This window comes from Equus quagga, chromosome 8, assembly GCF_021613505.1.
Source record: "Equus quagga isolate Etosha38 chromosome 8, UCLA_HA_Equagga_1.0, whole genome shotgun sequence".
Classification (NCBI taxonomy): Eukaryota; Metazoa; Chordata; class Mammalia; order Perissodactyla; family Equidae; genus Equus; species Equus quagga.
The window spans coordinates 104,233,332-104,247,732 of record NC_060274.1 but is presented as its reverse complement, the minus strand read 5'-3'; the positions used below and the strand labels follow the sequence as shown (position 1 = coordinate 104,247,732).

The 14,401-nt window shown below is 38.8% G+C and overlaps 1 protein-coding gene across 2 annotated transcripts in view; it reads right to left on the bottom strand.

The window, feature by feature from the left end:
- Positions 1-6,847: 6,847 nt before the first annotated feature.
- ASB15 (ankyrin repeat and SOCS box containing 15) overlaps positions 6,848-14,401 on the bottom strand; it is a 30,957-nt gene continuing 23,403 nt past the window's right edge. Inside the window, exons 9-11 of one of the 2 annotated variants that reach the window (XM_046670785.1) lie at positions 13,494-14,064; positions 12,827-12,980; positions 6,848-9,460 (exon numbers count right to left, since the gene is read on the bottom strand). In XM_046670785.1, coding sequence (XP_046526741.1) covers positions 9,288-9,460; positions 12,827-12,980; positions 13,494-14,064 — 898 coding nt within the window. In that variant the 3' untranslated portion in view covers positions 6,848-9,287. Of the gene's footprint in view, positions 9,461-10,632; positions 11,772-12,826; positions 12,981-13,493; positions 14,065-14,401 lie in introns of those variants that run through there. The other variant, XM_046670786.1, reaches the window with a different exon arrangement.

Sequence of the window (14,401 nt, the reverse complement as noted above, 5' to 3'; positions counted from 1 at the left end):
CGTTCCTGACGCCCAGGCCCAGCCTAGTCTCCCAGCTCCCACAGGACTCCATTCCATGGCAGCATCTCCCTTGGAATTACTTGCTTGAATTGGTCTTCACAGGAAATATGGTTTTCTCTGAGGGAAGGGGCCATGTCTGCCCCGTTCACCATTCCCATGGCCTCACATAGTTATTAAGTGTTCAGAAAGTATGTTTTGGGGTGTTTTTTGTTTTAAACCCAGATGAATTGCAATGTAGGGAGGGATAGATCCAGGTCTTACAGAGCCTGAAGGTTATACAGTGTTGGGGGCCTCTTTAAGAATAACAATATAAATTATAAACACAAATTTGGTTATGAAAGTGAGACTGTATTTAAAACAATAATAGAAGCATGACAAACGACTAGCTCTTAGGTGATTCGAGACCTCCTTAAGCAGTTTACCAGAAATACTTATAGAGAATGCTGCCTAATTGTAACCTGACTTCTCCGCTACCCCACCCCCAACACTCCACTGCTCCTGGGAACCCCAACACTCACAAAGGCATTTTTGTTCATTTCATGGACATCTTTCTTCTTTAAATTGTCCTCAATTTGCTGGCGAGGAAACATGGAAATCATATGTTATCGTATTATTCGCAACATTGAGAAACTGAAGATTCTTTTATTCTCACAAATGTCAAGGCTCTATCCGCTAACAAGCTGTTCCATTCACTCTCCCTCTCCCCCGCCTTTTTTCTGAAGGCTTATTTAATCTTTCTCACTGGGCAGGTGCAAGATTGCTTCATGAACTAGATTTGACATATTTCCTACTTACACAGAAGGATATGGATTTTCATCATTTCCTATGGATGGTTTGTCGTAAGGCTGCTGAGCTAATGGAACAACCCCTAAGGAAGTCAAGCTTCCGACTTCACTCAGTCTGTCTGCTGGAAGCTTCTCAGATAGCTGGAGAGAGTCTCTGAGGGGGAATGTCAGGCAAAGGTCAGGCTCTGGGCAGACAACAACCAAACAGGCCACACGGATCAGATGGGAACTGGCAATACTCTTATCAAGTCCTCACTCTCAGGCTTGGCAGCCAAGCAAATCTCCGAGCTATGCCAGCTTGTGTTAGCATGAGTCAAATTTAAAATTATTAGAGCTATTTTTAAAAATAATATGCAATTGTATAACATTTATAGTTTACCATATGCTTTTACATACCGTGTGCCAAGCAGTCTAATGTAGTAATATGATCTCCATTTAATAATCGTGTATCCCTACCACTTGCTGTGTGTGAGGCAACACTTGATGAAACAGATATTATTCCTCTCATTTTACAGAGGGTGAAAATGGGTTCTGAGCTCAGAGAGGTTAAAAATTCTAAATGTACCCAGCTAGTAAGTGCTGGCGTTATGTTCCATAAGTCCAAGCTGCTTCTCACGTTGAGATACTAGCTTATCATTTCAAAATGTACCAAAATAAAAGACAGATGGGATGAAAGACAGACCTTTTTAATAGATCATGTAATGCTCTGTCTTATGTATTGTAGGTTCAACTATCCTTTGTTGAACTAATTCAAACATGTAAAAATGAGTCTTACGCAAGTAAATGGAAAGATAAACTGATAATTTTAAAACTATAAAGACAAAAAAAAGATTTTCAGAAAAAGTTCAAAAGCAAGCAGAGAATAGCTGAATTGCATCAATTAGGTCTGGTTTTACACTGCAGATCATGAATACGCGATTCCACTATGAAACAGGGAGCAGATTTGATATATATCACACAAGTTCTAATAAAGGAAGTTTCACTTGGGCTCTACTGGAAGGTCTGAGGCTTTCATTCATTTCAGCAACTAGTTTAGTTGTAACCTTGAGTGCTGATGTTATGGTTTTGGACAGATTTGCTCACTGTGGGATTAGGAAGAATGATGTGGAGGGTCAGCATCCAAGACATAGATCCCTTCCTTGGGCTGCTCCCTCCTTACGTTCATGACAACTGTCACTTCAGAAAGCTCCAGTTCTGGCAGGGAAGTGCTCACTTAAAGGGCAGAGAAGCTGAGATCCTGCTATGAAGAGGGGCTAGAAAGGTAAATTCAGTGTCCAGGTACAGGAATATGGCACCTCGCTGAGCCCAGTAATGGGATGGTTAGTGTTTGAGCGCTGGTATCTGGTTACCAGGCTTTTTCATTTGTGATTTTGTCATGACAATTGAAGGCTCTGTCTTTTCACACAGACTCACAGTTCCTCACTGACCTTTACTTCCATAGTTCTCCTGTGTTCTTGAGAACCACAGCCTTTGGAAGGTTTGCCTTCTCTCATTTTCCCCTGGCACTCGTTTCCCAACGCCACCCCCCACTTCTCCTTATTCTCCTTTCTACCGCACCCCCAGGGAATCATTGCTAGTTTTCAAGGTGCCACAAAAGATCCATCCCACTGGTAACGTGATTCCTTGCCAATTCGTGGTGCCGTTGAACAGGACAGGAAACCTTCATTTTAATTCTCCAATCTATGTGTTTTTGTGTGTTTATTTTGTAAATAATAATTTCAATAAGGTAAGAAAGTCATATTACAACCAGCATGAGAATGTCAGGGGTTGGTAGAGCTGGCTCCATCTGTCTGAGTTGAAGGCCCCCAAGATTGGTGAAGGCAGCAAGCATTGTACTGCCCTTGAATGCTGTGTCATCATCTGTTCTTAATGGTCTTATCAGCGAAGCAAAACTAATAAATCATATGCTGCCAGCACAAGAACCACGTGCTCCCCTCTGAGCCAGAGGATTCCACTGTGTAGCTGGGCTTCCTCGGCAAGGCTGTAAACATGGCATCACCTGTCACCTCTTGTTTTTTTTAAGTGATTTATTCAGATGTAATTTACATACAATAAAATTCGCTCACCTTACGTGTAAAGTTCAATGATTATTTTCAGTAATAATACTGCAAGTTATCCAACCATCATCACGGTCCAATTTTAGAACATTTCCAGTACCCCAAAAGATCCCTGTGCCCATTTGCAGTCAATTTTTGCCCACCGCCCCCTCCCCGGCAACTTCCAATCTGTGTCTGTCTCTCTACATGTGCCCTGTCTGGACATTTTATATAAATGGAATCATACCGTAGTGTTCTTTTGTATCTGGCTTCTTTCACTTAACCTAATGTTTTTGAGATTCATCCATGTTGTAGCATGTTGCCAAATAGTATTCTGTTGTACGGATACGCCATATTGTACCTAGCTATTCACCAGTTCATGGACGTTTGGATTGTTCCACTTTTTGACTGTTACGAATAATGCCCTCCTAATCTGAACTCAAAATGATGGAATGGAAAGAGTTTGAGATTTGGAGTCAGGAGTCCTAGTTTGAGTACTAGCTCTGGCATTTACTGACTTAGTTAACTAACTTAGTTAATAAGATTGATTTCCTTATTTATAGAGTAGAAGTAATTAACCCCTTCCCTGCCCTGCTCCTAGAGTAGTTGTAGGAATCCAGTGAGGGGCTGGCCTGTGCGCAGCGGTTGTTTGCACGTTATGCTTCGGTGGCCCAGGGTTCGCCGGTTCGGATCCCGGGTGCGGACACGACACTGCTTGGCAAGCCATGCTGTGGCAGGCGTCCCACATATAAAAAGTAGACGAAGATGGGCATGAATGTTAGCTCAGGCCAGTCTTCCTCAGCAAAAAGAGGAGGATTGGCGTCAGATGTTAGCTCAGGGCTAATCTTCCTCAAAAAAAAAAAAAAGAATCGAGTGAGATAATGTATGTGGAATGCTTTGTGAACTATAAAACACAGGACAAATGTTATTGAAGGAGTCTTTAAGAATGGATTAACAGGAACTAGATGTTTCTCAAGATTCTTTCCACATTCATAGAGTAAACGATTAAACTTTTGATCTGTAGGAATATCTACACTTTTCCTTCTAAAACTTGAGGTTCTCATCGTCTTTCCTTCGCCATAACCTGTTATTTAGAAAGATTTTAATATCATTCTACTCCTCTTAAATTTGCTTGTATTTTAAACTTTACTTTTGATTGTCAAATAAAAGGTTTTGTTTCCTGTTGGAGAGAGAGATATCCTAGAGGGACTGTAGGAAGTTGGACTTAGTATAGTTGAAGTTCAGATTTAATCAGGGCATCCTCCAACCTGCAGACTCAATTTAGCCTCTTGAGTTCTTCAGGTGATTGTGGAGGGCAGGCCCCCAATGAGGGGCCTGGGGGCAGAGTTGAACCCTGGTTGAGGGGCTTCCAGTGAGTCAAAGTCTAAGCAAATGTTACCATCTTCCAGTCAAAGGTGATTAAAATTTTCTCTTCACTGAAACAATATGAAACCAATTGGGGTAACTAGATCTTTAGGGGTATTCAGGACAATAGGTTGTTGACCACTGACTGAATCTCATATCTAGTTATCTGACTTCCACAAAGCATAAAAAATAGCTTCCTTGAGAAGCCAACGCAGATCTCATTTCAAACAGAAAGAGCTGGATACTGGTATCCCACACCCCCTCAGTCCTAAAGTAGGGATCGCATTTAGCACCCTCCACACCTTCTACCTTATCCAACACTATGGCTGCTTCAAAGACGTTTTATCTTAAACCTCACTGGGAGATCTCAGGATGGAAGATTTCCAAAGCAAGAGAAATAGCTGTTCCAAGTTCATTGGAATCTGAAGCACAAAATGTGAGTACCCATCAAGTGCCTCTGGTGGAATCACTGGCCAATCCAACATTAGAACTCAGGTGCTCCCAGTGCCCAGATTCAAATTACTAGGCTGTCTCCTTCCAAAAACGGCAAATCCCCAGACATCTCTAGCATTGCCCGAGGTTACGTAACACAGGGCACCAAGGTCAAATAAGTCTATTCCTTCTATACATCTTCTTCCCTGAGAAGCCCTTTTCTCCCTTTCAACAATTGATGATCAGGGCTTTCCTAAGAAAAGCAGATGTGGGGTTTTATGTGCTAGGGACAATTCTCTGCTGTTTTCATTCTGTGAAATTTCTCAGAGTATTTATAGATGATAGTGAGATGCCACATACATCTCTAACAGTATTTTTTCACATTTTCACAGCTCAGCATGACAATCTTCAGACTTGGACCATAAGACAAAGGTTCTTGACTCTGTAACTCTAGCACCAGCACTGCCACTGTGTAATAACAATAATGAGAGCTTGAGTTTCTTCACATGTACTTACTCTATGTTAGATATGGTGTTTATACACTTATCTCACGTCTTTTCAAAATCAAGCAGCTAATAATTCGTGGAGCCTAGTTCAAACTCAGGTCTGTTTGGTCACAAAGTACATGTTCTTACCTACTGCATTATATGGCACTGCAATAATATACCGCACTACAATGCATGTATGTGTATATTATATATGCATGTATAATATATGTATGTATATTATATATTATATATGTACTCATGTGTATGGAATTAGGGATATATGCATGTAATGTTTCTTTTTGTCCCATGAATAACTTGAAGAAACTCATAGTTTTTATATGTTCTAAATAATTTCTGATTTGGAAGATGACTATATAAATGAGAGTAATGTGACTTGAAACCAAAATTTAGATAGGAATGTCTGGTAACAGGTCAAAGACAAGGCTTAAGTGTGTTCTCTGTGTCATAAGAGATTGCTATTTTTTGTAGTTTCCATACTGTCTAGCCCAAATGTACTGATTTTTCAAAAGCCTGCATCAAAGAGAGTGCTATCTATGAATATTTGATGTATGACATTTACACAATCATTTTCACATCTTCCACACTGTCATCCTAATGCTTGGAAACATTTCCTGTGAATAATTAAAATGACTGAACCATATTCTTCAGGAGGCACTTGATTTCAATGTGGTTATGAAATTATTTTCAGTTGGAAATGGATATATTATCTAAAGATCACCTACCGAAAAACTAAACAAAACACACTTAAATGAGAGAGTAGTTCTGCTTCTTTTCACCCAGACTCTCTGTATGATATGAAACAAAATCCACAGTGACCGAAACAGCCATGGACGTCTTAGCAACACAGGAAGATGTTATCAAAACTCTGTCTCGTCGATTCCACAGTGGTTAAGCTGGAACCACTGCAGAATGATTGGCTTCTCCTGAGGCTCACTGGGGAGGAGCAGCTGTTGCCCTCTCTCGGATAAAGTGACAGAGTCTAGGAGAAACAGATTGCTAATTAGATAGAAATTAATTTCCCTTACCACTCAGCTCACTCAAAAACAATTTTCCCTAGGAAAGTTCAAAAAGTAAGAAGAAGATCAAATTCGTTTGGGATACAATGATTGCCTCAGTTTCATAGGATACGTTTTTTTCCTGTTCACAAATACTGAAAGAACCACTTTGAAAACCAATAGCATGTGCAGTGAATTCATATCTTTGCATCCAAATATTTCTTGAATTTGTTGTTGGTGCTGTCAAGTTGATTCCGACTACCGGTGACCCTGTGGAAGGCAGAGCACAGCCCCGCCCAGTCTTTTGCGCCATCCCCTACCTTCCAGGGCTATATCAGACAATGCTCCACTGCTATATGTAGGATTTTCATGGCCAATTTTTTTCTGAAATGGGTGGGCTAGTCCTTCTTCCTAGTCTGTCTTAGTTTGGAAGCTTCGATGAAACCTGTCCACCAAGAGTGACCCTGCTGGTATTCGAGAAACTGGTGGCATAGCTTTCAGCATCACAGCAACATGCAGCCACCATGGTATGACAACTGACAGACAGTGGTGTGGTTTCCTGAGTGGGAAACGAACCTGGGCCTCAGTGGTGAGAGAGCCAAATCTTAACCACTAGACCACCAGGACTAGTGATTTCTTGAATATATTTACATAAAGTACATTAAAGAAAATGTCAGAGCTTTAGTTTAATATCTGAATTATCACATAGCAGACTTACAGCCTCATTAGTATTTTTTATTTATTTAGAGCAATATTTATAGGCAGCAATGCATTTTAGTGACAACTAGGAGAGCAAGACAGGAATCATGAAATCTTATACACAAAATAGTATAGTTCAAATTAAATACATTACAGTTTAATTTATATAAAAATATATCCTCTAGGGAATACAAGAGGTTAAAACTATAGCAATAACTATACAGTGTTTTTCGTACTTATTTATCTTCCAAAGATAACTAGAGCTAAATACAATCTGAAAAATGCACAAACTAGTGAAGAATTACTATTGAAAGAATACAGTAACTCTAAGATAAAAATAAATATAAGAAAAACATATTATTAAAACCTAAGAAAAATAAATCTAAATAATTACATCATTAAGGTTACATAACCAATTCAGAGATTCAAAATTATCATTTTACCATGAGGTCACTGATTATTTTTGTCTAGGTTTTATATAACATTCACTCATTCAAAATATTCAACAAATAATTTTTGAACTCTCTCTATGTTCTAGGGAATGTATTTGGCCCTAAGAAAACCCTGGAAAACAAAACAGACATAGACCCTGCCCTCATAATTATAGTCTAGTGCGGCAGGCAGATGAGAACACAGGTGCCTATAATAGTATGAGAAGTGCTGTGTTGGGGCCTCCCATCCTACAGGAAGCAACATCTAAGCTGAGACCTGTAGGACAAGGGGCAGACAGAGTAAGAAGGAGATGGAAAGAGGATTCCAGGCAGAGGGAGAGGAAAATGCAAAGAGCCTGAGGTGCAAGAGAGCATGGTCTATTCAACAGCAGTGGTTCCCAAACAAAGAACCTCAAATACTTGTTAGTCCAGAATAATATTTTCACCCATCAATGGGGAAATGAAGACAGAGTGGTAAGTCTTTTCAAAGCTAAAGTCATTCAATTTTAGTGATTGAATTTAAGGTCATCTTATTTTCTGGCATTCAAATCGCTCCTCTTTTATGAAATGACGGTAATAGTGGATGACAAATTGTTTTTAATAGATGACCTTATTTTTTAAATTAGCAAAACAGAAACTACTGATGTATAAAATCTAAAAGTCTGGGAATCATTGTTCAAAGAATAGACTTCTAAAAGGGGTTTAACATGGTTAAAGGGGAGGGGAGAGGGAGACGTGAAAAGATAAGGCTAAGGAGGAAGGCAAGGAGTTCGATCCTGAAGGGCCATGGAAGGCCTTTGGACTTTATCCTAAGAGCAATGGGAATGATTTTAAGCAGGGGACTGAAACTCCACTTACATTTGTAAAAGATCACTCTGGGATGTTGTGCGTAGAATGTGTGTTAGATGGGGCAAGACAGCAGGGAGGAAGGCCAGTTACGTGGCACCATAGAATCCCAGGAAAATGAGACAATAGCTGGAATTAGGGCCAAATGCAGGAAACTGAGTAGAAGAAGAGACAAACTTACCAGGATTCGGTGATTTGTTATATGGGGTAAAGAAACTGGGATGATCAAGGCTGATGCCCAGGCTTTTGACTCAGGAAACTGAATTGATAATTGGGCTGACTGTTGAGCTAGAGAACGTAAGAGGAGGAGCCACTTTGTGGAGGAAGTTAGTGAGTTCTTTCTGGGACATGTTGAATTCGAGGTGTCCTTGTGTTCAACCGTCCTTTAGGCCAATTGTCAACAGGTCAATAGGTCTCAAGCACGTGAGAGAAACAGCTGAACTTTGGATATAAATTTTGTAGTCACCAGTATATAGATAGTAAATGAAACAATAGACATGGATGAAATTTCCCAGAGAACATAGCATAAGAAGAGAAGATGGCAGGAGATGAGCAACACAGAGGGAAGGCAGAGACAGTGCAGTCAGGGAGGTGAGAGGAGAGCTAAGAGAGCAGCATGTCGTGAAAACCAAGGGGAGACCATTCCAAGGAGGGAGTGGGCAACAGTGTCTATACTACAGGAATCAGCAGAAAGGACTGAAGTGTGCTCACTGAAATTAGCAAGGTGGTTGTTACAGACTTCGAGAAGGGCAGTGGAGGGAGCAGAGCCAGATGCAGTGTTTGGAGCTCAGGCAGGAAGGAGCTCTATGCAGTGTGGTATAGAAGAAAGGAGAGGAAGCGGCCAGCAACTGGCAGGACGTGTGGGTTTGAGAAAGTGGTTGAGTGATGGTTTTATAAACATAGGAGACTTGAGCATAGATATTGTAAGAGCCACTTTGATAGGGAGAGTTTGAAGCCTTGTTCCAAGTGGAGATAATCAGCAGAAATTCGAATACAAGATATTGACTAGCTTAAAACAATCATAATGTAAAGGTCTTTAAAGATGTAAAACACAGTGTTCCCGTAAGAACACACGATCAAGTAGTAATTGTCAATGGATTTAAATACATTTAAGGATGCCCAATGATTCCAAGAAATTCTCTGAGGGAACCCCATTTTAAAAATCACATTTTAAAATATTATTTTTAAATTATGGTAATTTCAGCTCTTGTCCATAGAGATCATACTCTTTAAATAATATGTATCTTTGAATAGTTGGTGGTAGTGGAAGCTTCTCCATTGAGGCTGGCTGGCAGAGTCGCTCGAGTCCCATAAGTCTTCGAATTTTTAACCGACACAAGTGTTTTAATGAGCAAGGATTCTCTAAAATGAATGGAGAAAACAAGCAAAAAATAAGAATAATATTACTGGATTGGCCTGTGAGATACAGACTGTTTTAGAATAGAATTAATAGTGTATTCTGAAAAACAGGTATGCACGTTAGTAACTAGTGACCTTAAGTGAAATTCAAATTGTAATTAAGCATTCCAGACCATTCCTCTAGAATGTAAGCTCCAGGAAGGCAGACATTCAGTCTGTCTGGGTCCAGAAGAGAGTATGGCTCGCAGTGGGTTTTCATCTAGAATATGTTAAATGAATGAATGGACTTGATTGAAGAAAGCAAATGCTCCCATCTCCTTCTATTCATTTTTCAGAAATAAGTATTATAGAGACATATTTCTTTACTTCCTCTCTCCTCTACCAATCTTTCTGATGAATAATTATCCAGGAAGCATCTGATGTAAATGATTCCATATGTTCATGATTCAATCTTAGGTTTGCTTCAGCGTCTGATACATAAACATTTTATATTTTCAAAAAAACCTACTAACGTTATTCAGTTTCTGATATTAATCTTTATTTTCACCTTTTACTTGATCTACATGACAATTACAGTACTGATATAATATCCCAACAATGTGAGCTGAAAGGTAGCACAATACACTGGCTTAGATGTGGGCCCTGGACAAAGGTGGCTTGGATTAAAATCTGGCTCTGCCACTTGATATTTGTGTGACCTTGGACTAGTTACCTAACCTCTGTGATCTCAGCATACTCACCTGTGGAATGTGAATAACACTGGGACCTACCTCATAGGGTTGTTTGAATATCAAACAAATTAATTCATGTAAAGTATTAGAATCCTGCTTGGCACATTATAACCATTCAATAATGTGAACTATCACTCAGTTCAATAATAAGAGACCACATTTCTGTTACATTTGAGATTATAAATATTCAAATTATCTTTTTTTGTTTGTTTTTGGTTTTTGCTGAGGAAGATTCACCCTCAGCAAACATCTGTTGCCAATCTTCCTTTCTTTGCTGATGAAGATTGTCCCTGAGCTAACACCTGTGCCAATCTTCCTCTATTTTGTATGTAGGACACCGCTACAGCATGGCCGCTGATGAGTGGTGTAGGTCCTTGTCCAGGAACCAAACCGGGGCCACCGAAGTGGAGCATGGGGGACTTAACCACTAGGCCACAGGGCCAGCCCCTCAAATTATCTTTTTTAAAAATTAAAACAATGTTTTTCAAAAACTATTGAGGCAAAGTTATTGTTATCAAAATAGGCAGAATAAACCCGTCTTTTTTTTTTTTTAATTACCATTTTATTGTCTTCCCTAACAAAGACACTGCAGTATGTATGCTTGGAGGAATCCTGACATCCAGTGGTTAAGCACGCTCACAGCAGTCCACTGACTTTCAGTCTCGTTGCAATAACGTGTGACCGAAACAACAAAAAGACCTGGTCTTATTTTTACTTGGATTGCCTTTCTAAAGTTGTAAGAATTTGTCATTCTCCTGCAATAAAAATACGTGAACAACTAATTCCCAATTAGAAACAAAATCTGTGTTGTCTATGACAGGAAGCACAGAGGTACTGGAGAAAGAGACTGTTTTGAAGTGAGATAGGCAAGGGTTCAAATTCTTGCTTTGTTATTTTCTGTGTCTGTAACTTTGGGAAATTAATTTACCTAAGCCTTGGAGTTTTTTTCCTTACAATCTCCAAAACGTTTTAATCTTTTCATTGTAAAATAAAATATACATAGAGCAACTACACAAATGTATAGTTACATAAGTGATCATTAGATGAACATCTTTAATAACCTCCCAGGTCATGAATAGAAGAACTTCCCCAGCCACCTCAGAATTCCCTCCACAATCCATGCCGATCTCCATTCCTTCCTCCTCTACAAGGAACCACTATTCTGACTTTTATAGTAATCGCTTCCTTTATAGCATCATCATCTAAGTGTGCTATTCCTACACTATGGTATTGACAATATATATATATTTTTAAATTTGATATGTCCCTTAAGTCTCTTTTAATCTGCAGGTTCTTCTCTTCATTCCCTTCTCTTCCTTTCAATTAATCTTTGAAGAACCAAAACGTCCTGTAGTTTCCCACAGCCTGAATTTTGCTCATTGCCTTTTCATGGTGCAGTTCCATGTGCCACAGCCTTCTCTGTTCCTTGTAAATTGACAGCTGGATCCAGAGACTTGGTCAGACTCAGGTTTGATCTCTTTTGCAAAACTATAGCTGCTGCCGTGTTCCTTCATCAAGGGCCACATGATGTGATATTAGCAGCTGCCGATGCTCACTGTCTTCGTCTATTAGCTTATCGTGGGCTGCAAAACGGTGATATCTAATTATATCATTTCTTTTTCATTTATTATTTGGGATACTTTTATAAAGGGATAGTTTTGCTCACCTATTGTTTGTTTACTAGTGGCGCAAATCATATAAGTAGGGGAGAATAAATGCTTGAATCTTTTCCTTTATTACTTTCAAGATAATGAATTGATTTTCTTATCCTATGGAGTTGACCAATTTTAAAAAATATCATATTTAAACATATTTAATTGGTTTCAATTCATCAAAAATAATTATCTTTTCAAGCTTAAATGGTCCCATCTTTGGCTAGTGGGAGCCTCTTCACGTTGGCTCCTGGATTCTTTTGACATGACTCTGGTAGTCTTTGAGAGTTTCTTTGCTATCTGGTATCACCAGATATTCCTGGCTTATCTTGCACATTTCCTTCCCCAGACCTAAAACCACCCATTTCTCCAAGAAACTCTGGTTTCTCTCCAATTTATGACTTTTTCTAGCTTCTATTTGTATTTGGAGTAATTTTAGATATACTTTTACTGAAAATTTTTGAATATGATTCACTTTTATGATTCTAACTAAACTTTAACCTAGAGAATACAAAATGGCTTGCCTGTAATACAAACTTTTGATGGTAGGAATTTTCAGTAAAACACCTGAGAGATAGCATATCAAAAAGGATAATTCTAACTCATTCCATTCATTCACTTACTCAGTATTTATTGAGTCAACTAAGCATTATGCTAAGCCTCGAGAATACAAAAATAAACAAAACAGATCCCTGCCCACATGGAGATTACAGTCTACCTACCTTACGATAATATAGAAGTTAACTTTAACGAACGAGTTCTAGTTGAAACGTTAGTATAGTTGCAGTATTATTCGTTATACAATTAGTTAGAAAGTATGCAAAAAATTAGTATCTTATATCAGAGGAAGTATTAAGGATGACTTAAAAAGACCCAGATAGTTCTGAAAATTAAGTAGCTTTGAAAAAGTGTCAAACATGACATTAAGAAACTTCCCCTTTATACATCATCATAAAATATTTTGTAGGCAAAACTTTTGTATTTACCTAGTATTTGACGGATTTCTGGCCATTCTCTCTGTCCTTCTAGTGCAGCCTTCAGTTTAGCACACAGAGGGATATAATCCATGTAGTCTATTAATACACGGATAACGCCGCCTACCAAGTGTTTCATCCAGGGAACTGTAATAAACTCACAGAACTGAGAGAATTGATAAAATTTAATTTAGTTGTACTTCTAATACACTCAATTTTATTATGAAAAATTACAATCTTCATCTTTTTACAGGGAATAAAACATCCCTCCTTGTAATGAACTAAAGGAACTATCAATTGTTTGCTTGTTTTTGTGAAACTGAGGCCTGAAGCTATGCGCATGGCTCTGATATGATTGTAGTCAACATAACATGGAAGAATCATGCTTCTTTCCATGAGCCTTCTTTCCATGCTTCTAGCCCTAATATTCCACCAAATAAGCGTAAGTTATTAATTGCATATGTTTTCACATTCTTCTGCATTCAATTTCCAAGTCAAGGAAAACAAACACAATCTTTTTTATCTAGTTTTAAGGTTATATCCCCATATCACTGCAAACACCAATTCAAGAACAAGAAAAATATTAAAGTTGGAGTTGACTTTTCTTTTCTTGTAACATCCCTAATGAGTGACAGTTAGGATAATGACTTAATATGAAGAAGAAAAGGATGTAACTCACCGGGTTATCTTTTATTACACAAGATGTCCATCCCGGCAGCACCTCTTCCTCTATCTCTGACCACACAAACGAATTTCCAAAGATGTCCCCGTGCATGCACTCAAAGCACATCTCCACTTGATAGCCATTATTCAGCAACAGCCTCAGCATTACCTCATCATTTAGGGCATACTGAATGGCACTGGGGAAACGAGTGTCATTCACATGCATGAAGTAACAATTGACATTAGCTCCATGGGAGAGAAGCAGCCGGACAATTTCATGACTATTGGCCCTTACTGCCACAAGTAGACAGTTGAGGGGATCTAGGTTTGGGTCTGCACCTGCGGCCAGAAGGACTTCTGTGCAATGAATATCATTATTAGAAACAGCAAAATATAGTGCAGTCTTCCGCTCATCATCATAGCTCTCAGAAATGTGGTCAGCAAGCAGGGTATTGACATCAAAACCATTTTCAATGAGCAGTTCTAGGCACTGTACATTTTGTCCATCTGCTGCTGAGTGAATTGGTGTCATCCCACTTTTCTGGATTGCATTTTTGGATGTTACAGGGATAAGATATTTCAGTGCACTAAAAAGAAAGTCAAATATCCACATGGCATGAAGAAAATCAAGAAATTAAGTAAACCAGCTTCCTCACTAGACAAGTGAATGCAGTTTGTTTAGTTTCCCTTATTTTCTCTAGATAACCTTATACAGAAACACTTAACCTTTGCCCATTGACTTACTACCATTTAGTGTAGTTTAGTTTACTTTTTGATTTAGCTTTCCATTCTACATATTCCTGGGGAACATATCGGATCTTATAGATTTGGTCCTAGAATTGTGGTCCCTCAGGAGCCCTCCCCATCTTCCAGTTCTTCTCTGAACAACATAATATTTATAAGCAACCAATGTTATTTAATGAA